The sequence below is a fragment of the Astatotilapia calliptera genome, chromosome 9 (genome assembly GCF_900246225.1).
Source record: "Astatotilapia calliptera chromosome 9, fAstCal1.2, whole genome shotgun sequence".
Classification (NCBI taxonomy): Eukaryota; Metazoa; Chordata; class Actinopteri; order Cichliformes; family Cichlidae; genus Astatotilapia; species Astatotilapia calliptera.
Genome location: NC_039310.1, coordinates 29316654 through 29341217, shown reverse-complemented (window position 1 = coordinate 29341217; position 24564 = coordinate 29316654). Strand labels below are relative to the sequence as shown.

General features: G+C 44.7%; 1 protein-coding gene across 2 annotated transcripts in view; it reads right to left on the bottom strand.

The window, feature by feature from the left end:
* LOC113029453 (ribosomal protein S6 kinase alpha-3-like) overlaps positions 1-24183 on the bottom strand; it is a 37724-nt gene extending 13541 nt beyond the window's left edge. Inside the window, exons 1-6 of one of the 2 annotated variants that reach the window (XM_026180316.1) lie at positions 23870-24183; positions 3831-3947; positions 3284-3365; positions 1862-1942; positions 1679-1758; positions 1202-1308 (exon numbers count right to left, since the gene is read on the bottom strand). In XM_026180316.1, coding sequence (XP_026036101.1) covers positions 1202-1308; positions 1679-1758; positions 1862-1942; positions 3284-3365; positions 3831-3947; positions 23870-23911 — 509 coding nt within the window. In that variant the 5' untranslated portion in view covers positions 23912-24183. Of the gene's footprint in view, positions 1-1201; positions 1309-1678; positions 1759-1861; positions 1943-3283; positions 3366-3830; positions 3948-13400; positions 13816-23869 lie in introns of those variants that run through there. The other variant, XM_026180315.1, reaches the window with a different exon arrangement.
* Positions 24184-24564: the final 381 nt, after the last annotated feature.

Sequence of the window (24564 nt, the reverse complement as noted above, 5' to 3'; positions counted from 1 at the left end):
GTAAAGAGGCAAGCCTGCCAAACTATGGTACAGTTGGTCAGTCACAGGAGCTCGTTCAGTGAGAGACTGAGATTACCGAAAAGCACCACTGAACGACACAGGAAATCATTCCTGCCTGTGGCCATCTCCCTGTACAACGCATCCACTTAACACACTGTTTACTGCAACAGCTACACATGTTTCTTTTCCAAATATTTATTTATAAGTGACTTATTTATGTATGTATGTATGTATGTATGTATATATATGTATATATTGTACTATTCTTAGTTAGCGTATTGTCTGTCTTGTCTTAATGTTGGTTTAAAATGGAGCACTGTAACAAAAAATAATTTCCCCCAGGGATCAATAAAGTATTCTGATTCTGATTCTGATTCTGATAATGGGTTAATGACTCTGGTATGACTGGCCATGGGAGGTGGAAGTCGTTATCAGCAGGAAAAGCTGTAAAACGTATGAAGCTACAGTTCAAAGTCCAACATTTATGCCCCACGTTCACATTTTCCAAAGCCGTCCGCTGGGCCGCACTGGAGTCTTTGTTGGGCCGATTCTGGCCCCCGGGCCTTATGTTTGACACCCCTGGTTAAAGGACTATTCCTGCTAACTTTGCACTTTCCCTGACCTCTGCTGTGATGGTTCACCTTCATCACCTCTCCGTTAGACTTCTGTAGCTCTGATGGTCCAGCTGCACTCTCTCTGACTCACAGGCTCAGCTGCCCGACAAAGTAAACACAAGACGTCGCTGCAGTCTGAGCTCAACTGCACTGCCATTTAAAAGTTTTACTACTTGTGTTTAAAGCCCTGCGTCAGGATCTCCAGCTCTCTGCGATCAGCTCACAGCCCCTAACCTGAAGACCAAAGGTGAGCAGGCGTTTCTGTTATTGCCTCCAAATAACAGAACAGCTGACAGTCTTAAAATCGATTCTGTTGCATTTCTCTGCCTCCACAGACGGGGCCAACTCTAGTCGTTTTAAATGTGCTGTTTAAATAAAACAGAGTTGACTTGAACGTAAACACAGACATTAGTGGCCTGGAAAAGCCATTTTGCTAACTGCATTAGAGATCTCCACGAGGGAAACCTGGCAGCTGACCTAATCGTCCTGCCGGGACGCTGCACGCTGCTTTGTTTACATGCATGAGGCTGTGTGTGTGTGTGTGTGTGTGTGTGTGTGTGTGTGTGTGTGTGTGTGTGTGTGCATACTTCTCAGGTTTGAGGTCTCTGTAAATGATGCCGAGCCCGTGGAGGTGATCGAGGGCCAGCGCGAGCTCCGCCAGGTAGAACTTCACGTCTTCCTCTGTGAACATTACCTGAAACACAGGTGTGTTTTTTTAATCACTGCAGGTCCAGATTTGACCATGTAGCCTTAAACAGCAGCAGTCATGCTGTAAGTGCAGGACAAATGAAAAGCCTGAGTCTTTTCTTCTTCAGCTTGCTTTTTTTAATTTCTTATTCGGACTTTTTAGGGTTTAGTTTATTCTATCATATATGTATCTATCGGCTCCAGCACACATTCGACCCGATTTGAATAGTTGGTTAAGAAAATGGATGGATGGGCTTATTTTTCAGCAGCTGACAGCTCAGACGGGTGCAGGACCACCATGCACTGATTTAAATAGCGATTAGAAATGCTGGGCACTTTCTATACCCGCTGTTTGTGTTGGTTTAAACTGCTGTTACCTCCTTAGAGAGACGAGTGAAGAGGTCGCCTCCTCGGAGAAAATCCAGGATCAGGTAGAGCTTCCCCTCCGTCTGAAATGCTGGAGGTCGAAAGCAAACTGAGTTAGTATTTAAAAAGCTCAAAGACGAGCTCCGATTGGCCGGTGACTCCTCTTCACAGAGCTCTGCTATTGGCTGACTCACCGTAGTGCAGTTTGACGATGAAGGGATGGTTGACCTCCACCAGGATGTCTCTCTCCATCTTCGTCCTGACCCGGTCACGCACTGGAAACGCACACAGAGCAGAAAACACAGAATCAGCAGATCAATCGCGGCCTCCGTTGTTCGGTTTCTGTTTTGGCTGCAAAGGAGTAACTGGGTCACGGAGAAGAGTGAAGAAAATATGCAGCACGAAAGAGAAAAATAAGAAGGGGAAAGAGAAATGAGTAAGAAAGAAGAGGATGCTAAACAAAGGAGCAGCAGATGGCGTCTGACTTGAGTCAAAGCTCATTTAAAGAACTTATTTCGGTTCTCTCTCTCTGCACATTAGCTTCCTAAATTAATTTTTAAATGGAGCTAAATTAACTTAGAAATGAATAAAAGGATAAAAAGTGCTGAGCGTTAACGTTTAATGTGTTTAAGTGACTTTTCAAGGCACAACTTTTACTTTGAAGGCAAGAGTCGTCTGCAGCTCTCTGAAGGAGTTTTTCCTTCCCACTGTCACCAGGTGAGTTTTCTCTGTTATATTGTGTTTATCTTATAATACAAAGCACCTCGTGGAGACTGTTGTTGTGATTTGATGCTATATAAATAAACTTTAGCTGAATCTTCCATACAAAGTACAGACTGTGCCGATCTGCCAGCAACCAAAGCGAACTTTGCAACCAATCTCGGTCTCCAGGCGTAACCAGCCAGCTACAAGAACTGTTTTGATATCTAAGCATATTTGTTCCCTTCATTACATCTGTGCGGGAGTGAATTTACTCATCGCTCTAAAATGCAGTGAATGCAACCTGCCGGGCGACCTACTCATTTGTGTGTTTTTATTTTGATGGAGCCGCACTCCCCCGGAGGCGGAAGCGCCGACCGGAAGTAGCTCCGCTCTGAGTTTTCTCCACACCGGCGATTAATCAACACACCAGCTGCGGTGAATTATTACTGTCTGACGCCGATGTATTTAACGCTGTGACCAGGCTTCAGTCAGCGCTGGATCATTAGACAGTTTAGATGGTGTGTTGTTTCTAATCTCGGAAAGCTTCTCACTCTTTTTTGTCTTTCGCACCAGGAAGTGGAGAGGAAAACACGGGAGCTGAATCACGAGCGGGGAATGAATGCACGGAGTGTCGCCTGCCTTCACATCGCCAAACTGCACTTTCGGGAGCCGGGAGAATTCACCACGGGGCGCCGCGGCCAAAGGACTCCACACTGAACTGTTATTATTTTGCACTGTAAACAAATTCACTGTCTCTTTCTGATTTCAAGTCCGCTCCATCCACACTCCATGACAGTTTTATTGCCTTTTGGAGCATTTTGAGACAAAGTGGTGGGCGTGGCCATCTTTTATATACAAACACAGTCCATGGTGTTGTTGCTGGTTTTAGTGTTTAATGGCTCTGCTGTTTCTACCTTTCAGTGTGGCTTTCTTCAACACCTTCATGGCGTACAGCTGACCAGCGTCCGGTCCTGTCATCTTCCTCACCAGAAACACCTACACACACACACACACACACACACACACACACACACACACACACACACACACACACACACACACACACACACACACACACAGAAATAATAATAAATCATCTTTACTGATTAAATGTAAGTGCTGGATGTCGTTATGCACACTGTGAGTGTCGTTTGTTTCTGTGTGAGGATGAGAGTTTGTTTGGGTTGTTCCCATTATCCAGGTCGCACTCATGAAGATTAACATAAACACACACACACACTCGCAGCCCAAGCAGGAGGCTAATTGCTCTTTCATAAAGACGATGATACTGAGTGCGAGAGTGAAGGGCCCTCAGCCTGCCATCACCATAGCAACTCACTCTCAAACACTGGCACGAGGGAAACGTTACAGGAGAATTGAGTGGAAGTAAAACTGACACTTTACCCCCCCGCCCCGCCCACACACACAATGATAAGTCCATGAAAACACACACATACGCACCTTTCCAAACGAGCCCTGTCCCAGGACTTTGCGCAGCTCGAACTGCCGAGGGTCGGCCTTTTCCGACCCTTCCTTCACGTGGTGAGTGATGCTGATCTCCTTAATCGGGACGTCATCCTGAAACACACACACGGATTGAAGTTCGGTATAATTACTAAGGTCTGAAGAGGTCAGAGGTCAGTAATTCTTGGCTGTAAGTTAAACAGCTCTAAAAATACTCCATTTCTACCAAATAGCAGCCAAAAAGCTGCAAAATGAAAACTGCAGTTCCTCTAGTGGCCACTTGAGGCTCCAAACCTGAGTCAGTCTCCATAGGCTCCCATGTTGAAATGTCCAAATTTACAGCAGAAATAAACATGTTTACAGTCGGATAGATTAACTGCTTTGGTCTCGATGAGTTTATTTATAACTCAACTATCTGGACACTGGCGTTGGAGCTGAGGCTATTTTGACTGCATCCCAGCAGGGGCAGCTTTAGGGGACGGTTGTCTGCTCTGCATCACCTCCAACTAATCGAGGTCAATAAGCCGGGCCTTTCAACTGTTTGGTGCCTTTTGGAGCACTTTTAAAGCATCATCTGACATATGATATGGATTACTGAGCTTTACAGGCCATCCGAGATGTTTATCTTCCAGTTTTGGTAAGTGAAGTTCTGCTATTTTAATAGCTTGTTCCGTAGCACGCTTCAGGTTATTGATGGATGTGCAGACCGACGTCCATAAACATTTCTGGCAGCGGAAAAAGTCCTAAAGTAAACATCCATTAATACACGGAGGTGACTTTGCATTTATCCTCTACTCAAAATTCAGCCATTACAGGAGGCAGGAGATCAATTTCTGCACCCACTTTAGCTTTAATAGACCATGATGCATTGCAGCCGCTGAGATACAGCACAGAGTGCAGCCTGAGTAAGTTTGTTTTTGTGTGAAAATCACGAAGAAGGCTTTAATTTTGTTTTAATTTTCACAATAAAAGCCTCAGACATGTAAACAGTGTGACTGAATATAACAGCTTTTAATATTAAATAAATGCAAATCTTTTGTTCGTATATTTGTACTAAACAGAAAAACTAAAACGCAGAATCCTCACTGCATTCACAGGAATCAGGAGGGTGAGTAGGAGCCAGGTGCTGCTAATCAAATGCATTGAATAACTGATCACCATCACTGCGAGCAGCTCTATGAAAGCAGGAGTTTGCAGGTGTGAAGCATTCAGATATACTTTGAGAAGCCACAGTTGCTGCCCATCTGGCTGCTAAGGGAAGCCTGCTAACAATCTGAAGTCCGTCACTCTACAGTGAGAAGAGCAAAACATTCAAAACACGCTGCCAATCTGGGAGCGGACGTCCCAGCAAATTCACCCCAAGGACAAGATCGTGCAATACTCGTCAGACTCTACAGATCTCAGTTAAGTGTTAGAGTTCATCCCAGCAGAAAGGCTCCCGTCTCTACAAAGAACATGGCAGCACAGCTGAGGTTTGCAAAGCTGCATCTGAAGAAATCAAAAGACTTGTGGAACAAAGTGGTTTGGACAGACGAGAACAAACACATCATAGCAGCTGTCAGCACAGCGGTGGAGGGCTGATGGTTTGGGCTTGTTCTGCAGACACTGAGTTGACCGTGAACTCCACTGAACTCTATTCTGGAGTCGAATGTGAGGCCACGTGTCTCACAGCTAAAGCTTGAGGAGAATGAGGACAGCAGCAAATCTACGGCAGCAGAGCCCAGTCAAAGTCCAGACCTCAGCCCGACTGAAACGCTGCGGTGGGACTTTAAGACAGCTGTGAGTAAACAAGTGTTCACAAACTTCACTGAACTGTGGGCCAAAATTCCTCCACAACAATGTGTGAGGTTGACAAAGTCACACAGAAAACGATTACTTCAAGTTGTTGCCACTAAAGGCGGTCCAACTGTGGGGTGTGCTCAGTTTTCACACACCGCTTCTGGATTTTAGCTCTATTTTTAATTAATCATTTAGATAACTTTACAAGCTGTTAACGACCAGATGATGTTTTTGTATTATGTCCTGATACATGAAACCCGAGATTTGAAAGAGGATGCACTTCCTCTTTCTCATGACTGCATATGCGAACCACTTGTGGTAATGTGCTCGGTCGCCTCCATAACAGCCTCTTTCAAACCCCGTCTGAGGCAATTTTCTACACTTTACTTACTTCTGATCAAACACTGATATCCTGAGAGCCCGCCGCCTGGCCTTGGTTCATTCAAACACATCCAGGAAACATCCCTGTGCAGCAGCACCAATCAGGCACTGACAGACCTCATGTCTCTGCTACACTGACACTATCAGTGGAACAAGTTCTGACTTGTTTTTTCTGAGTTTTATTTTGAAAGGATTTCTGGGAAAAGAAGGGTCGGGGATTAAAAACACAACAGCTCCCATCAGAGTTCCCTTTCGTCCCGGCTCCTTCACATCTCCCTGAATCACAGAACAGGTTGAGCAGGCTTCCTGAGCGTTCGTCATCCTCGCAGCAGGACATGACAACACACACACAGACACACAGAGTTGTCGTGGAGCCACCCCCGATACCTGCTTCCCGCTGTAGCTGGATGACTAACGTTGCCTCACTGCATGTCTGTTTGTGCTCAGCGCCATCATCCATCCTTCAGCCTTCGTCTCCTCCTGAAGAGCCCACCCTTCCTCGGGATACTCATGCAGTAAACCGGACAACAGGTAAACAATCCCGCCCCGCATTTCCAACCTCTTTCCACTTTCCCATCATCCTCCCTGCTCTGCTCTGTGCTCCATCCTCTTTATTTCCACCCACCTCCTCCTGCTCCTCATACCTGCAGCTCCCAGGTGGGTGACCTGCTCGCTGCGGGGTGTCCCAGTGCATTATGGATCCTGTAGTCCCGGCTGCGGATCAGGCTCTGCGGTGCTAACATTGCTCCCGAGCATCGACTGGAGCCGGCGCCGGCTTCTGCTCGTCCCTGACACTTCCTCCTCTGCCTCTCCCTCTCTGCGCCTACCTCTCTCTCCCTCTGAGAAATCCTCGCCTCGCTCCCTCCCTACTTTCCTCCCTCGTTCCCTCTGATTCTCTCGCCTTTTCTATCTTTATTTGAACCGTTCTCACCTCTCTTCCCCGGATCACACCTCTCCCTCTCTCCTCTCTGCCTCTTTCTCATCGGAAAGTCACACGCTGGAGTCGGGAGGGACGTGTAATAGACGTGGAAAAAGTAATCAGATGCTCTACTTGAGTAAAAGTACCATATAAGATGTATTACTGCCTTTCACTGAGGACTTTAGAGATCTCTTCAGTGCCTGAAATGTGTCCAAAACAAGTAATGAAACGTAACAAGTACTAAAGCTGTGAGCCTCAGCTTGGATATTTTTCTATGAATAAAATGCTTCTTTCAAACATATCAAAGGTTCAATCATTAAAGAGGACATGGGCCTGGACAGCAGCACATAAAGCTATGGAGTGACTCCTTAAATGATCCATAAAAACACAAGTTACTGCCTCATGTAAAGCCCGACTCTTTGCCAGGCATAATCTTTCAGTTTTCTCCCTGGACAGCGCTCGTACAGGCAGCAACCTTCACGCTCGCCGTCACCCGTGAGTCACTTAAACACCGCTTTTCATGGCTAATCCTCGTTAGTCAGAGGCTCTCGCCGTCTGTTTTTCAACACGTGGTTGTGTAAACAGTGAATCTTTTTGAGGACGACCAGCACGCTGCTTTCCAGCGCTGGTATTTAAACTCTCCCTGCACACAGAAACCACCGCTGCAGCGGCTGATGCGCTCGCATCCTCTGCCATCTTTATGATTTCTTCGGGCTCTTATTTAACAGGAAGCTGTGGTTCACTGTGCACTCACCTTTATTTACACTGACATTATTTTATTTGCATAACTTTATGGCTCAAACTTGGTATGAGGCATAAAAGCACAGCTGATTAGCACAGTTACATTTTATGGTCAAATACACACATTTGGATACGATCACCAGCCAAAGTGTTTTTTGTGTTTTTTCTTGAGCCTAAACAAGCAGCTGTGAGAGAAACAGGATGTGAATTACTCCAACCTGCCTGCTGATCCACTCATTACCTTTCAGCATCCCAACTTTCCTTTACTTCTATCACTGCTTCAAAGCTTAACCCTGCCTGACCGTGGCTTTAGCTCAGCTCACGTCTTCTTTCTTACTTCCATATTTCCAGTTTAATCACAATTAAACTTCCAGTTTCCTAAAAGTATAAGTAAGTATCTTTTTTTTATCATAACCATGTCTGTCATATGTGAGCATCATTACTTTCAACTTCAAAATATCCTTTGAAATAATTTATATATAACTTCTTTTTAATATTTTTATCAACGCAACAAAAATTGTTAGTTTTACTAAAATGTTGTTACATTAGCTGCCTCATTAACTGTTTTCCTTAAAGTGGGCTTTTATTTAGTCACACATAAAATATACTTTGGTTTATGAAATATAACTATATTAACTATATTTTAACTATACAAGGACCAGTCGTGCTTATATGAGGGTGATTATTCTGAAACAGGAAAAAAAGAGAAAAAGTTTAACAGCTAGTTCAGAGTCAAATATTATTCAGCTCTTCGCGCTAACTTCACAGCGCTCTATGTAAATGAGACCAAACATCCAGACTGAGGCTGAGAGCTGCAAACAGCTGATAAACGCACAAAAACAATTTGGACACTGCTGACTGACGAAAATAGACGGAGAAAAACTGACGGGTTTCGCATTGTTGACGTTTTGAATATATGTGTGTGTGTGTGTGTGTGTGTGTGTGTGTGTGTGTGTGTGTGTGTGTGAGTCAGAACGCAGATGGAGGATCAGAGCTGCAGCGACAGGATGCTCATGTAGCACCTCTTAATCACAGGATTAAAACTGCAAACCCTGCACCTGTGCACCAAGCACACACACACAGACACACAGACACACACAGATATAAATAACACACAGGTATACGCACACCTGCATGCCCCCACACATGTTAAATGCTTCTTTTACCTGTTATTATCCTCATTATCTTATATTTACTTCTTATATATAAAAACACACTGATGGTTTTTCCAACTTCCCTCTGCTGTTACGGTTCATTTCTGCGCGTGCACACACACACACACACACACACACACACACACACACACACACACACACACACACACACACACACACACACACACACACACGAGCAGCTAAACACCGAAGAAACCCTGCTGATCAATGACTGAACTAATTACCGGTGATCTGATCTGCTCATGTTCAGCTCCACACTCTTATTCTTGGACTCTACTAGAGAGGCCTTGCGTGATTTATCTGATAATGAACTCATCCTCCGTCTGAAGCAAGCTCCTCCCTGTTTAACCCAACTTTCTTCTGATTGGCCCTTCACAATCCAGGTGCATGAACGACAGGTGGGTGGGGCTTCTGACCACCACAGACATTAAACTGGCACAAAAACATGCATTAAAGAGTTTTTGTAACTATCCTCTGCAGAATTTAGCTAAAACTTCCACCACCAGGGGGCAGTGTTTTACCTGTCGCTGGTCTTTTTGTGGTTTTTCCAGCTTCCAGACAATGCTTTACCTTTTTTCCAGACCTTCATTCAAAATAAAAATGTTTAAAACTTTAACACTAAATAAAGGTTATGGTGACTCGCTGCAACCTCTTATGGAACAAATTGGTATTACACTAAAGTACGACTTCGCCTACTTCAGTTTCAGTTTCAGACTCGTTTTTTGTTTTGTTTTTTAACACTCACAGGATTATAGAGCTGGGCAATATTTGGATTGTATCCTCAATAATCACTTTTGGTTTCCCAGGTTATGAATGCATTTACTCTTCTGCATTTTGCTGTTACAGTGTAATAAATTAAGTGCATTTCCTTTTCCCTAAAAGTTCAAACTCATAGTGTTTAGGTCAAGCCAAGATTACGGTGGCCCCGAGAGGTCAAATGCACTGCAGCCTAAATAAACACGAGCAAATGCACACAAAACACACCAGACGTGATTAGGGAAGACAATAACATGACCCAACAGCTGTGGAAGCAACAGAAACCCAACTATTCAAAGGATTGTTTTTAGAAAAGAAGCAGAGGATTTGTTGGTACGGTGAGGGAGAAACAAAATGTAATGTCATTTGTGTTTTAATTGCACGATTCATGTGTTTTGCGAGCTTCTGTAATGTTTTCCTTGTTACTGGTGATTTCTTAGGTTGCAGTGTTTGACCTCTCAGGGCCACCGTACAAGAGGACTAAAAGAAACTCTTCAGTCTACAAAGTTCATCTAGAGGAGGAAACACTCAAAGTTGTCACAAAGTCCACCATCTATTGCTTGTCAGCTTAGCTTTTCTGTTGCTTACTTCATCGGCGCTGCGCCCTGCCCATCAGACTTCCTGTGGTGCAGGCATTAGCAGGGATTAGAGGATGGATTTTTATTGTAAAAAACACAAACAAGTGCCTCCCTCCCTACCATATGAACTTGTGTCCTTTTTTATTTCTAAGCTAATTTTTCTTTTAAATTCTATTTAAAGTTAAAGAAACACAAAGAATCCATCCCTGAGCATCAGTGTGGAGCTCTACCGTAACATCCTGAGCCATCCAAGGCAGAAGATTTAGAGGAAACGAGCTAAACTGGGCCATCTTGTATCAGCACAGACACGAGAGGGAACAGTTTGGCTCTCTGTCCTCCACCCTGGAGCACATCGTCGGGGCCGAGTGGGATTTCCAGTGGCTAGAAGTTAAATCAGGAAAGGTTTTTGAGTTTTTACAGCGTAACACTTTGTGTTAGAATATGTGAGTCTATATCAAGATTGCTTTAAATTGTTTACCAGCATTTTCAAGTTGCATTAAAGTGAAAACTGTTATTTGTCAAGACAATTTGTAGAAAAACTCAAATGTCAAAACTGACGGAGCAGAGAGGAGATCCTGACTTTCTGCCCTGACGAAATGCCACTCGGTGTAGCTCAGCTGTTTTCTCGGCCACAGGAGACCTTATAAAACCATTTTACATGCATGTGTTAATTGGCATTTTGGCATTTTTACCTTAAAGGTCAACACTCACAAGTACAACAAACCAAGTAAAACACTCTGCCGTTAACGTCAACAAATCAGAGTCTGTTGTCTCCTCTTGCCACTTTGTCCTTTCTTTATATTCATTAGGAAGCTTTTGAGTTAACGTCAGGTGTCCTTCCTGACCTCTGACCTCCTTCTGTGCTTGTTTCGGGCGTTGGGCTCTACAGCAAACACCACATGACAAACCTGAACCTGACAACCGCAGCACGGTCTAAAGAAACGTTTTCTAAAATCTTAAAAAAATCATTTCAGGATTTAAAAGTTCTCTCATCCAGTCGTCCAGAAATATCCGCCGTGATGCGTTTACTGACACGCTTGAGTACCAAACCAAACAAACAGAAGCTCCTGTAAACAGGTTTGAGAAGCACAGCTGGCCACGATGCAGCGGAGCAGCCTCACATCATCTGTCTGCCGTCTGATCTAATTAAGAGGCCAGATTGAGTCGGTGTGATGCTGTTACACACTTCTGCAGCAGCAGACCTCGCCGGCGGACACATTACAGCCGCCAGATTAGATTAACATAAACTGAGCGCATGTTTCCAACCTCTGCTCCAACCGGGAAATCAACTCGAGCCGTACGTGCGACTGGCTTCAGGGAAACTTCCTCGTGCATTATGAATTAAAGTGTGCCACACTTGCTGATGCTGCAGATCACGGGGTGAGACATGACTGAGACGGTTTTTTGTAGCAAACAGAGCCTGCGATATTTTGTTGTATTGTTATATTTATGCAGCTTTAGGAAAACTAAGAAAAAGTACTGAAAATGTCTTGGCCAGATGTTCACTCTCCTCAATTTTCCCTTCACTGTGAAATTAAGCACTCTGTGTTTGTGCGTCAGTCTGCTCTTGACCTCTTGGCCACACCTCTTAATCTTTGAATTCAGCTGTTTTCAGTCCCGGTGCCGCCCGTGTATAAAGTCAAACACCTCAGCGCAGTCTGAGTTTGTGAACATTTGAATGAGCTGTTCTAACAAACTCACTGAATTCAACTGTAACTGGATGCCACTGTTGCAACAAGCTCGTTTGTGAAATCTCTTCCTTCCTAAATATTGCACGATTAACTGTAAGATGTTGTTATTGCAAAGGCGAAGCACTTAGGAAGCACAACAACTGAGTAGTTTTTTGTCTTGATTATTAAGAATTTGTTACTATGTATTATATCTTACTTCACGTGGTAACAACCTTGATGCTTGACTAGCTTTGGACCAGGAAATCTGCTGATCCTGGCGCCTCTTTTATATTGTGTATAAGTAGTTTCATGGGATGCTTGATGCTTCAGTTTACAACCTAGCTTTCTCTTCTTCTATATGAAATATACTTTCTGTCTTCTGCACTGACTCCTTCACTTATTTATTTACTGAGGATTTTACCAAAGCCAAAAACTGCAGTTCCTCTACTGTCCACTTGAGGCAGTCTCCAAAAATAGATCCTAAATGTCCAACTTTACAGTAGAGACATCCTGCTAAAACAAACCCAGCTAATTTCATCCTTTCAGAACTGTGCTGGGTTAAATTCTTCCAAACATGTTTTTTACTTCAATATTTGATATAATACACGCTGCTGCGCAGTCAGTTGTAGCACCAGCTTGTTGAAGAAGTCTGTGCTCGTGTGGTGAGTGAATCGCTACGCCACGCTGTTGTCCAAAAAACATGACAAAAACAACCCCGCGGCATTTTATGTGCAGTCTTTGATGTTGCTCATAATTCATTAAGACTGAAACACATCAGTAAGCTAAAGTTTCGCTCTCAAAACTGAGTCGTTGTTCTTTTTGATTACATAACCTGGACACAAACATAACTCCATACCAACGTTCAGTCACGCATGAAACACAAATACATTCAATTGAGATACTGTCTAAAAATAGCATCATCGTCGACCTTTGCAGGGGCAGACACTGTTGAACAGAGGAAAGCTGAAATGTATTCATTAGATCGACGACACTCTGACATGTTGTTGTGGAACAAAGACCTTTGAAGCTGATGGTAGGACACGTCAGATTTTGAGAGGACGTAACCCGACTCCCCTGAAGCCTTAACAGCCCCCAACACAGACACACACACACACAGATACACAATGAATGAATTATTCTTGCCTACATATAAGTATATGTATAACAAATACACTTCAGTCTTGATTTTAAGGTCATCAAATTAACATTTTCTTCAGAATGAACAGTAAATCTGAACTGTGAAATATCACCACACCACCAGCTGATTTCACAAACACGCACGCCCACGCCGAGCTGGGACTCAGTCCTTTTGCTACCTGAGCTCAGAAAAGCAGGAAAACTCAAAATAAACCTCAGTTTCCACCAATTTTAGAGCCAAATATCCTCTGAAATCAAAGCTGTCAGCGCTGTGAGGACCCCTTCAAATGTTCAAATGCATTGGATCAATATTACAGCTCCAGCTGCAGTATTTACTTCCTTGTCTTATTTATCACCTGCTGATGAGCACATTTTTACTGCCAGGAGGATGTAAGACGACTGTTTTATGCCTCGCATGCAGAGTAACTCACAGCCAGACTGGACAGCTTCGGTCCACAGCAGTCTAAAACCGTCCCTCCAGGTTTCTCCCAGCGGACACCGTTCTGGTTCGGTCTCAGGAGTTGTCGGAGCGACTTTAGCCGACTCCTCAGTGCTCTGATGAGGCCGCCGAGAGCGCTCACGCATGCCGGCTTGGCCTCGGTGGCGGCGGCGGCGCACTGTGTCATCACAAGCTGAACTGAACCGAGGAGCCGGGAGCTGCAGCAGCGATAACTTTGGACTCAGGCGGACAAACTAGTGTGTGTCTGTGAGTCAGTGTGAGGGGATACCCGGAGGAAGAGGAGGAAAAGGAGAGGAGGAGGAGAGATCCAAATCCAGAAGGGAACTGGGATCCCCCCTCCCGTCCCACTTCTCTCCAGTCCTCAACCAACACGCAGCTGTAACCTTCCACCCAGTGTTTCCACCAGGTGTCCTGGAGATCCCCACTCCCTCACATAACTCTCCAACCCACGACTAAATACCACAAGGAAGAAAACTCCCACATCTATTTTCTCACTCAGGCGTTCAGGGAAACATCCCACGTGCAGATTTCACTTAAAAATATCAATGAGTGCGATCTTTAAAGTGTCAGCTGAACATGCTGGAGTGTAAATATTTCATTTAAGAAACAGATTCATTCATCTGCATGTTTATTCCTTCTCATGCTGACTCACACAGACCAGGAAGGTTGTTGCAAATACACAAGAAGAAGAAATCTATCAGAAAGGAATAATGTTCAGGGGTTTTCCCGCAAAGATACTTCTAATAAATAGACACACACCCAAAGGCCCATTGAGAGGCTGGAAACAGCCCGAAGCTGTTAATGTGCATACTGGTGATGTTATTGAAGTGAAACAATTCAGTTTAATTATTGCCAAACTATAATAGAAGTGCTTTTAACAGCTTTTTAAAGACTGTTTTAATAAGGTTGGGTTTGTGAACAAAGTGTGACACTGACAGGAGCAAAAACTGAAGTTCAAAATCCTAATCAGGGGCACGTTTAAGCCTGACAACACTGTGGAATCTTTTCTGTACAATTTCCAGGTTAAACAACATCATTCCTTGAAAAGTTGTGCAACAGTGTGCAACTGCCTTTTAGGTATGTTTCTTCCCAAAGGAGAGGCGTGGCAGAGCTGATTCCCTGTCAGCAGCTTTGTACGCTGAATATTTTTAATGCCTGTATTTGTGTTTAGCATACCTGTATGGCTCCTTTATCTGTGACACATAAAAAAAGTTCAGATGTCATTAATTATGGCTCCTTTCTGTCACTAAGTATCTGCCTCGAGGCCTCTACAGCTGCAGATCTTCCTGCTCCAGCTCTGTTAGCCGTAGTTTGCTGCACAACATCACAATCTAATGATTACAAGTGGAACATTTTTAGATAATTAAATGTTAAATAATGCTAAAAAGCATACGTATACAGAATTTAACTACACTTTCCTTAAAAAAACAAAACAAAACAAAACTGTGTAAATGCAGGAATAAAGGCCTGGAGGCAGAACTGAGAAGAATCAGTATGTTTGAGTAACATAACCTGGTGTTTAACACGTCAGTGCATGTTACCAAAAAAATGCTTTGATCCAGATGTGTGCTGAGAAATGTGACGAGATGAAGACCTTAACAGCTGTGAATATGTGGTGGAAAGACACCTCTATGAGACAAAGGATACTTCAGCAATTTATGCTCACGTGTACTAGAAGGACAACAGTGAAACAACCCAAAAAGCAACACCTGGTTTATTCTGTAGGACTGGTTTTTTGGGTAGGGTCAGTGTCACTACTGGTAGCATGAGGTGATAGCATGCAGAGGTAACACAGGTAGTCCAACTCTTCCAGGATGGCACATCACACATCCCACACTGAAGGTTTGGTGTGTCTCCCAGGACAGTCTCACTGCTGTGAGGGGTGGGCCTGACGTCGTCTAATGGGCCTTGTGTTCACTCCATGGCACCATTGGACCTGAGCACATGTGACACACGTGAAAGGGTCTGGAGAACGAATGGAGATCGTTATGCTGCCTGTAACATTGTTCACCATGAGTGGTCTGAAGATGGGTGAGTAATGATCCGGTGAGGCACATCCACAGAGGGCCGCACAGACTTCTACAGGCCAGGCATCGGCACTTTGGAGCCTCCTTGGATCCTCTGTCCCACTGGTCTGGTGCAGTGGGTCCTGGGTTCCTCCTGGTGCACAATAACGCTCCAGGAGGATGAAATTACAGCAAAGTGGACAAACCTAAATGTTTTCACTTTGAATTCAGCCCTCTGTAGGCTGATCGCTTTCATTTCCATCAAACAATGTGGCGTCCTTTCATTCCTAACACATTACCCAGTTCATATCAGTAGAGACTGATTTCATTCCAGTTGCGATCTGTGTATGACTGTATTAGGCTGTAAACCTACAGTATCTAGTGTCTTTATTGTGCTGATACAATAGCTCGTATTCAGCCAGCGCCAATATGCACATTTTCCTCATTTTCACAACTCTGTTCATTTGTGCACAGATTCAATCGGCACACCAGTGCTGAAGGTAAACAACAAGACGCAATGATGCAGGCTTCATGGCGATTCAAGTCAGAATTATAATAATCCAGATAAAATCAGGTGCAAATGCACAAAGTGCTCGTCGGTGGTCAGAATGCGACTTACAGGATCGAGAAGTAGAAGCGGCGCAGACAAACCTAAAGTGGAACAGCTGATGCAGACAGCACACCGATACAAGCACGTCCTTTTCTATGCAACAGTCACACACAAGCTGATGGACGCACTGAGGTCAACTCGGGGTATCTTGCCCTAGACTAGAAGAACTGAGACCCCGACCTTCAGAGTCGACTCACTCGGGCTCCTGAGCCACAGTCACCCCTGCTTTGAAAGGAGGGCGACGTGTGAAAAATATAGAAAGTATTCACATTTTAGGAGTTTTCTAAAGTTCTGTGTGTCACAAATATTACTGCTCAAACATATTTTAAAAATATCTTGTATTTAGTCGTGTGGTCCGCCTCTTGCTCATGCAACAACCACACTGTGACACAGACGTGCATGCATAAAGTCAGGAGCTGACGCAGAGGCGACAGTGACGCAAATCAAACATCCACAAAACCCACAGCCAACCCGGTTCAGCTCCAGCACAGACACAATGTGGACGCTTCCCACCAAACATCCTCCACCTGTCGCAAACACCCCGCCCCCACTCGCGCAGACACAATGTGCACAATGCGAGCGTCACCCCCTGAAAGGACGGGTGACATTTCTTCGATTACCTCCACCTGTTGTCACCTCTCAGGCCCGTGCGCTCGTTTCCGCACAGACAGAAACCAGTGAGGCAAAACTCAAAGCAGACTGGGCTGAAAGCTAAAGAGTACCTGCATCAATACTAACACTCTGTCAACAGGATGCATGAACTAATAAACGTGTAGCAGCAGCAGGAAGTTCGGATACACCAACCAAACACTATGTCCCCAGCACCAACAGCAGACATGAGCAGATGGAGCTAAATAGTCAGATACTTCTGTCCAAGGATGACTAAACAAAAACCGGTGCAATCTCTTTAGTGCTTCACTATAGTAGATTTGTCTTTTATATTGTAAATCTGTGTTACAAAAGCTTTAAAATAGTGGTGGAGCAAATGATGAGCACTCCTTTAAACTGCAGGTGATGCTGAAATGATCAGAGAGGCAATAACAATGTCTACATGTGCACTTTTCCCCTGGTCTCCACCCGCTTCAGGCTATAAGTTGTTGTGATGTATCCAACGCACTGATTTGAGCTTTAAACTTGGGAAAAATGTTCAGAAAGATCAGAAACTAAATAAATCGCGTTAAAAAATCACAGGCTGGGGAGAGAGGGGTGAATGATTGAGCCTGAACTTCTGAAGGTGAATAGCATCATGTCAGAAGTCTTTTAAGCCATTTTTAATCACAAAAATAAAAGTTTTCACCAGTGGTAGGCTAAATATATACATAAGCTCGTCTAACAATTGTAGCCTGTGTCAAAATAATGACTCACAAACACAAAACTCCCCGATGATCAGACCCAAGCGGCGGGAAGGAAGGAAAGCGGGGATGCAATGCACATTTGAAAGTTTCGGCTCTGTTTGTTTAAGAAATAACTGAATGAGGCTTTTGGACAATTTCACATGACTGATCACACGAACGATCAGCCAGACACATTTTTGTCACAGACGTGAAACTGGTTCAGTTTTCCCACGACACCGATACTCAAAGCTGATGACATTTAAAGAAATTGTGCTGAACAAAAACAGATTTTTGCTTTCGACGGCGCCACTTTGAGCAGCTTTGGTTGCAGTTTCTCAGCTCTGAAAATTTCACCTGCTTATTTACTTACTTAACAAGTTATGAAAAGATAAAAATTGCACATTTTTGATCAGCCTGTGCAGTTCAAGGGCCTGAAACTTCATTCATAATAGTATGAAGGTTGCACTGCTTCAAGGTTCAAGGTTCAAGGTTCTTTATTTGTCACATGCATAGTTATACAAGTATAACACACAGTGAAATGTAGCCTGACACGCTCCTCGACATGTGCAAAAATTGGGGGGGGGGGGGGGGGGTGTAGAGGAAGAACATCATATATACATATATATATATATATATATATATATATACACATATAGTATATACACTGGGTGAATGTGCAGTAGTAGCAGCAAGCAGGTGAATTCTGTACATTAATATGAATAGACATCTGACTATTTTACAGGATAGACAATGTAAACATATTTAAAATTAAAGGATTTGAAATGTACATTGTGCCTTGGTTTAGAGTGTCTGGAAGAGTCCTGTCTCAGTCAATTATAGATGATGTGAGAGGGCGGGTGTGTGTGTTTAGGGCACGGATGGCTTGGGGATAGAAGCTCCTCTTGAGTCTCTCTGTCTTTGCCCGGATGATGTGGAACCTTCTACCAGATTGCAGAAGTTGGAACAGTTTGTTGCCAGGATGGGACGGGTCCTTCAGTATCTGCGCTGCTCTAGTCCGGCATCTCCTGGTGTAGGTGTCCTGAAGCGGGGGGAGAGCAATCCTGCAGCAGCGTTCTGCTGTACGGATCACTCTCTGGAGAGCTTTTTGGTCCTTCACACAGCTGTTCCCGAACCACGATGTGATGTTCTGTGTGAGGATGCTCTCCACAGCGCCTGTATAGAAAATCCTGAGGATCTTTGGAGAGACCCTGAACTTCCTCAGTTGTCGTAGGTGATACAGGCGCTGCCTAGCCTTTTTGGTCTGGACCTGAATGTGGGCAGCCCATGTCAGGTCTGAGGAGATGTGGACACCAAGATACTTGAAGGACTGCACCCTCTCCACTGGAGCTCCATTGATGATAATGGGCTTGTAGTCTCTGTGCTGACCCCTTCTGAAGTCCACCACCAGCTCCTTGGTCTTGCTGACGTTCAGCTGGAGGTGATTGTCCTGGCACCACGATGCCAGATTCTTCACTTCACCCATGTAGGCCGTCTCATCGTTGTTGGAGATGGCACCCAACACCACTGTGTCGTCAGCAAACTTCACAATGGTGTTGGAGCCGTGGGTGGCCACACAGTCTGAAGTGTAGAGGGAGTAGAGCAGTGGCGAGAGGACACATCCCTGAGGTGCTCCTGTGTTGATGGTGATGCTGTTGGAGAAGCACCTGCCCACCCTCACCACCTGAGTTCTGCCAGTGAGGAAGTCCAACACCCATGCACACAGACGGCTGTTGAGTCCCAGATCCCTCAGCTTTGTGAACAGTCTGCAGGGCACTATTGTGTTAAACGCTGAACTGTAATCAACAAACAGCATTCTCACATAGTTACCCCGTTTCTTGTCCACGTGGCTGAGAGTGGTGTGTAGGACGTGGGCGATGGCATCCTCTGTGGATCCGATAAATCAAAGCTACTGCAGAGGAAATGAACCATTCTGATGGGGTCGGGGAAACATTTCCCAGCTTTAGCTGATTTAATGGGAAAAACTTCATATATGTCAACAATGTTTTACCTTAACTTCTATTAGTAGGTCCCCGTTTCTCAGTTTCACAAGCACGCGGGTTATTTTAGGCGCCTTTTGTCAACTTTTTATTTACATGCACTGCAGAGTTTGGCCTGGAAAAGGAGCTGGAAATCTTGGCTGTGTCTGAGTTTACTTTAACGGCGGATAGCGAGTGTCAGACAGCAAGAGGAAATGAGAGGAAACATTTCCAGCGTCACATGCATATCCCTTATTAACTGCGCTAATAAAAATAGATGCAAGTGGGACTCGAGTAATAATGCCAACCAGGCTGTTGTTATGTATTCCTTGTGTGTGTGTGTGTGTGTGTGTGTGTGTGTGTGTGTGTGTGTGTGTGTGTGTGTGAAGCTGCTTTAAATTCCTGTTGAACTAAAGCTTTTTCCACTGTTGCTCTCAGCGTGAGTAGCAGTGGGTAAAAGCATCAGCTAAACGCCTCAAATGTCAAAGTAGACGTATGTGTGTGTGTGTGTGTGTGTGTGTGTGTGTGTGTGTGTGTGTGTGTGTGTGTGTGTGTGTGTGTGTGTGTGTGTGTGTAAAGCCTCTCTCCATGGCAGCAGCTATCATGGATTGAGCGAGCGGGATTCCATTCCAGACAATCTGTGCCCTCTAAGCCCGTTACGCAATCAAATTAACAGGCCGGATGTCCACCGCGCACACACACAAGCACACAAAGAGACACACACATTTGGGATTTGTCAGGTTAGAGGCATCAAGTGCATTTCCGTCGGCCTTGCATCGAGTGACACACACGGACACACAGAGGCTCAGATCTGAGAGGCACCTGTCAAAGAGATCAAAGCGCGGGTTCAGCAGAAAAGCAGAAACGTTTAATGCAATCAAACGCTGCCTTTTAAAGCTCTGCCTGCGCGAGAGCTGAATATGAGACTTTATGAGCTTTGCAGTAAGTTTGGGGACGGCTGCACGAGGACAGCGACAGCCACCCGCAGGAGATCTGAAAGAAAAGAGCTCCACCTACAGAAACAGAAAACCCAGAGCAGGATGCCACGGTGTGGGACTCAGAGGGACAGCAGGACGCCACGGTGTGGGACTCAGAGGGACAGCAGGACGCCACGGTGTGGGACTCAGAGGGACAGCAGGACGACGCTTTCTATTAAAGTTTGAATCTGTGCGTTTAATCATGAAGCCAGTTTATTAACAGAGTTCAAGGACCAAAACATTAAAATGACTCTAACCTGTTGGGAGTGACCAACTGCAGATGATCTGCTGTCATGTAATGACTTGGACCATCAATGTTTTTCTGTTTAAAGGGGGCCTGTTATTCTATTGCATTAGAGTAGCTTTGCATGAATTAGAGCTCAAAATAATCCTTGTTTATCTTATACTTTGCAGAACTTCAGTCCATCCTATCCAACCTGTTCGTGTCTGAAGTAAACCTTTCTTCTGATTGGCTGTCCCTAGAAAAAAGAAGCTTTGACTGTCCTTACCATATAAGGACAGACACTCCCACTGAGGAGCCACAAGGGGAAAACCCATCTGAAGCACACACACACACTGACCTCATTATGAGCACTGATCACTGGAACAATAAAGTTCAAACCGAGCGTGTCAGAGGTCAGAGGAGATTGGGCGAGCTGCTTCGAGCTGACAGGAAGGTCTGACAGTAACTGAAATATCCACCCATTACAACCAAAGCGTGCAGAAGAGCGTCTCTGAACAGAGCACACATCCAACTTTGAAAAAGATGAGCTACAGCAGCAGAAGACCACATCAGGCCACTCCTGTCACCTAAGAACAGGAAACTGAGGTATCGGTGGTTCAGGCTGCTGCTGCTGGTGTAATGCGTCGGGATATTTTCTTGGCAGTAATGTTTAAACACCACAGCCCACCTGAGCACGTTACAAAGCTGAAATCACCTCAAACTGCTTTTGTGAACGTGAAGAATTCAGAAGAGCTCAGAATTCAACCCTTACTGTAAACTTGTAACCCTATGACGATGGTGTGCTGTACACAATATGAGCTTTACAGTATAATACTGTTATTTTAGTGTAATCTCCATAAATAACTCGGAATTTAACATTTAGAAATGAGCGATTAGAGCTTATAAACTTAAATTCTCTTGAATTTTTGCCTTTGCTAAAGAAAGAAATACTGTATTCCACTGTATCCAATGTACTTTTCATTTCACCAAGAATTTATCTTATTTTATGGTGGTAGTGTGGGTGAAAAGGGACAAATCTGAAAGCAGAAAGCAACAAGAGAAAAAAAAGAAACATAAATGCTTAATCTGCGAGACGGCAATCAAAAAAAAGAAAAAAGAAAAAGACAGGAGTAAGAAATGAGAGAGGGAGGGTAAAAGATGGAGGAGAGAGGCGGATATGATCTGCAGCAGAGGCCGAACTCTATAGTAGAGCGAGAGAGCATTAAGAATAGATGAGGAGGAGCTGAGGGAGGACATCATCATTAATTCAAGAGCTGGCAAGACAAGATCCTCAATCACGGCTCCGCACATCAGACGCGCTCGGGCTCAGATTTTCATTCTGTTGGTAACTGATCTACCGAGAAGCATGCGGAGAGAGAGGCGGCTGGGAGGACGTGATTCTGGAGGCTGAGATGATGTAGAGCACAGCAACTCTCCTCACGGGCTCATCAGTCACAATATCCTTTGTAAAGTGAAAGGTAATGAAAGAGAAAAGTCCACCACGCGTCCCGAGGTGCTGTTTTCACACGTGCACCACAGCCTTTCTAGACATTACTCATCAAAGACTCAGTGGTCACAATGTGCCGGTACAGGTGCCTGAAGTCACAGAAAACAGGTCGTCACACACATACAAGACTCAAATGGACAAACATCTTTCCACTGTTGATAGCGTTTAATGGCTTCTGGCGTTATAATGAGTTACATTTAAAAAAGTCCGGCCGGTCAGGCACTGGGTGTCTCTGTTTTGTTTTGGCTGTGGTAAGCTTTGTCCTGCAGGAGCTGATTGGAGGGTGATTATCTGGATAAGCGGAGCTCGTGTAAAAGCTCTGACCTTCCTGCAGCCTCCTGTCTCCGACAGGCCCTGCGACTTCCTCCTGTCCTCCACGCACACCGTCAGCCGCGCAAACAGCCGATAAATGCGCACTCTTTTAACTTAATTATGTTTTTGTAAATACATCGCTGTTTCCTACGCTGCCAGCGCACGTCGTCTTCAGTCATTGTCACAAGTTTTCCGTGTTTTTTCCTTCTGTCATCTCCTCTTAAAAACACGGGGATGAAACACTAAAACTAAACTTAAAAAACAAAAAACAAACAAAAAATGTAAAAATTTAGAAGAAAGAAAAGTTTTCAACTGTGGTATGACTGACTATCTGACACATATTGATCCATTTGCCTATAAATTCTGACCGCTCGCTAAACAAAAATCAATCAGACGAAACCCTAATTAACGAAGCTCGTCAACACGGGGCGAGAGACACTGAGTGACAGTGGGATGGACGCAGAGAGAGAGATGTGGACAAAGGAAGGGGGACAGCTCGCAGACAGAAAACTTTGTCGCCATGCCAACCATGTTACCATGGTGATATGTCCATACGACACACACACACCTCGCTGTGATCTGTTGGACAGCAGACCCACTGTCTGTGCACTCGTCCGTCCTCCTTTCATTCGGTCGCTCTCCCCTCTCATTAGAGGAAATCAAAGCGCTTCATCTGATGCCAACAAACACACACACACACACACACTGCAGTACAGCAAACACTGGTGAATTACTTTTTCCTTCCATGTGAGAGCCTCATCGCTCACATAAATCCTGCAGTCAGAGATAAATACTCATCAATAATCAATCAAAGCAGCCGGCAAGTGTTACGACTCAGTTTCAGCTGTTCGGCTCACATCCATCCACGTCTGGTCGCTAATTACACACCACTAAATCGCTCATTGTTGGTGCGGCCGGCCGCACAGTCCAGCACTGTTCAGGCTCTGAGGCTGACATATTCAGCCAACAGAGGAAAACCTAAAGAGCATCACAAAAGCTTAGCATTGTGTTACTGACCCGCTGGGGTTTGCATTCACCCGTTCACTTTTATTTTATGCGCTTTAAGCTGCAGCCTCGAGGAGCCGGGATCAAACGGCGGATCTCCACCTCCTGAGCCACATCTGCCGAGAGCACATCGCTCATGTCTGAATAACTTTACTCGAACTTTAAGTCAAAATATGCAGAGTTAAGATGAGTCATGAAAGGAAACGGCAGAAATAGCTGACGCTTCGTTACAGCGAGAATATGCTTTTCTGCTGCCAAAGCAAAGCTGCACGTTTGCTCACAACCCCGCACTAAACCTGACACACACACACACACACACACACACACACACACAGAGACTTCAAAAGCAATGCAAACACACCGAGACTACGAGGACACCAAAGACACGGTGAATCACGAGAAATGTAACAAACGCAGACAGCCAGCTAACGACAATCTGTACCAACAGTCTGTGTGTCTGCATGGTGTATGTGTGTGTGTGTGTGTGTACCTGGTACTGCCTGCTTCTAACGTTAAATAAAAGTGTCTTCATCCCGCTTGTCTCCTGTCACCACGCTGCCGCTCAAACTCACTAACTGGACAAACTTGTTACAGCACACAGCACTGATGGACACACACACACACACACTCCCTCTCTCTCTCACACACACACACAGACAGAGGAAGGCCCTCCAGCTGTTCGTCCTGGTGATTAAAGCATGTCCTGTCATTGTTTCCCTGGTAACATCTGCACAGGAAGGCACACATCTGTCCTTGGAGCACCCCGCCCCAACAAACTTTACATCAGCGCCCTCAGAGTCTGCGTCTGTCTGCAGCGTCATGTGATAAATACTGTTTGTATTACAGTGTGATTTCCCACAGGTCACTGAACGCATCGTCTGAATACATCTAAAATGATGAAGCTGGAAACCTCTGCAGAGTCCAAAATATTAGAAAGGAAAGGAGGGAAGGAAACAGAGGAAAGGAGGGCAAATGACAGGAGAGGCCAGGAGGACAAGAACAGGAATAAAAGAGGAAGTGAGGAAAGGAAACAGACCAGAGCCAAGGATATAAGAAAAGGAAATAGAAGAGATTAAGAAAAGACAAAGAAAAAATGAAATAAAAGACGAGACAGGAGAGAAATTAAAAAGGAAAGAGGAGAGGAAATGAGAAATGATGAGGTGAAATTAACGAGGAGATAAAAAA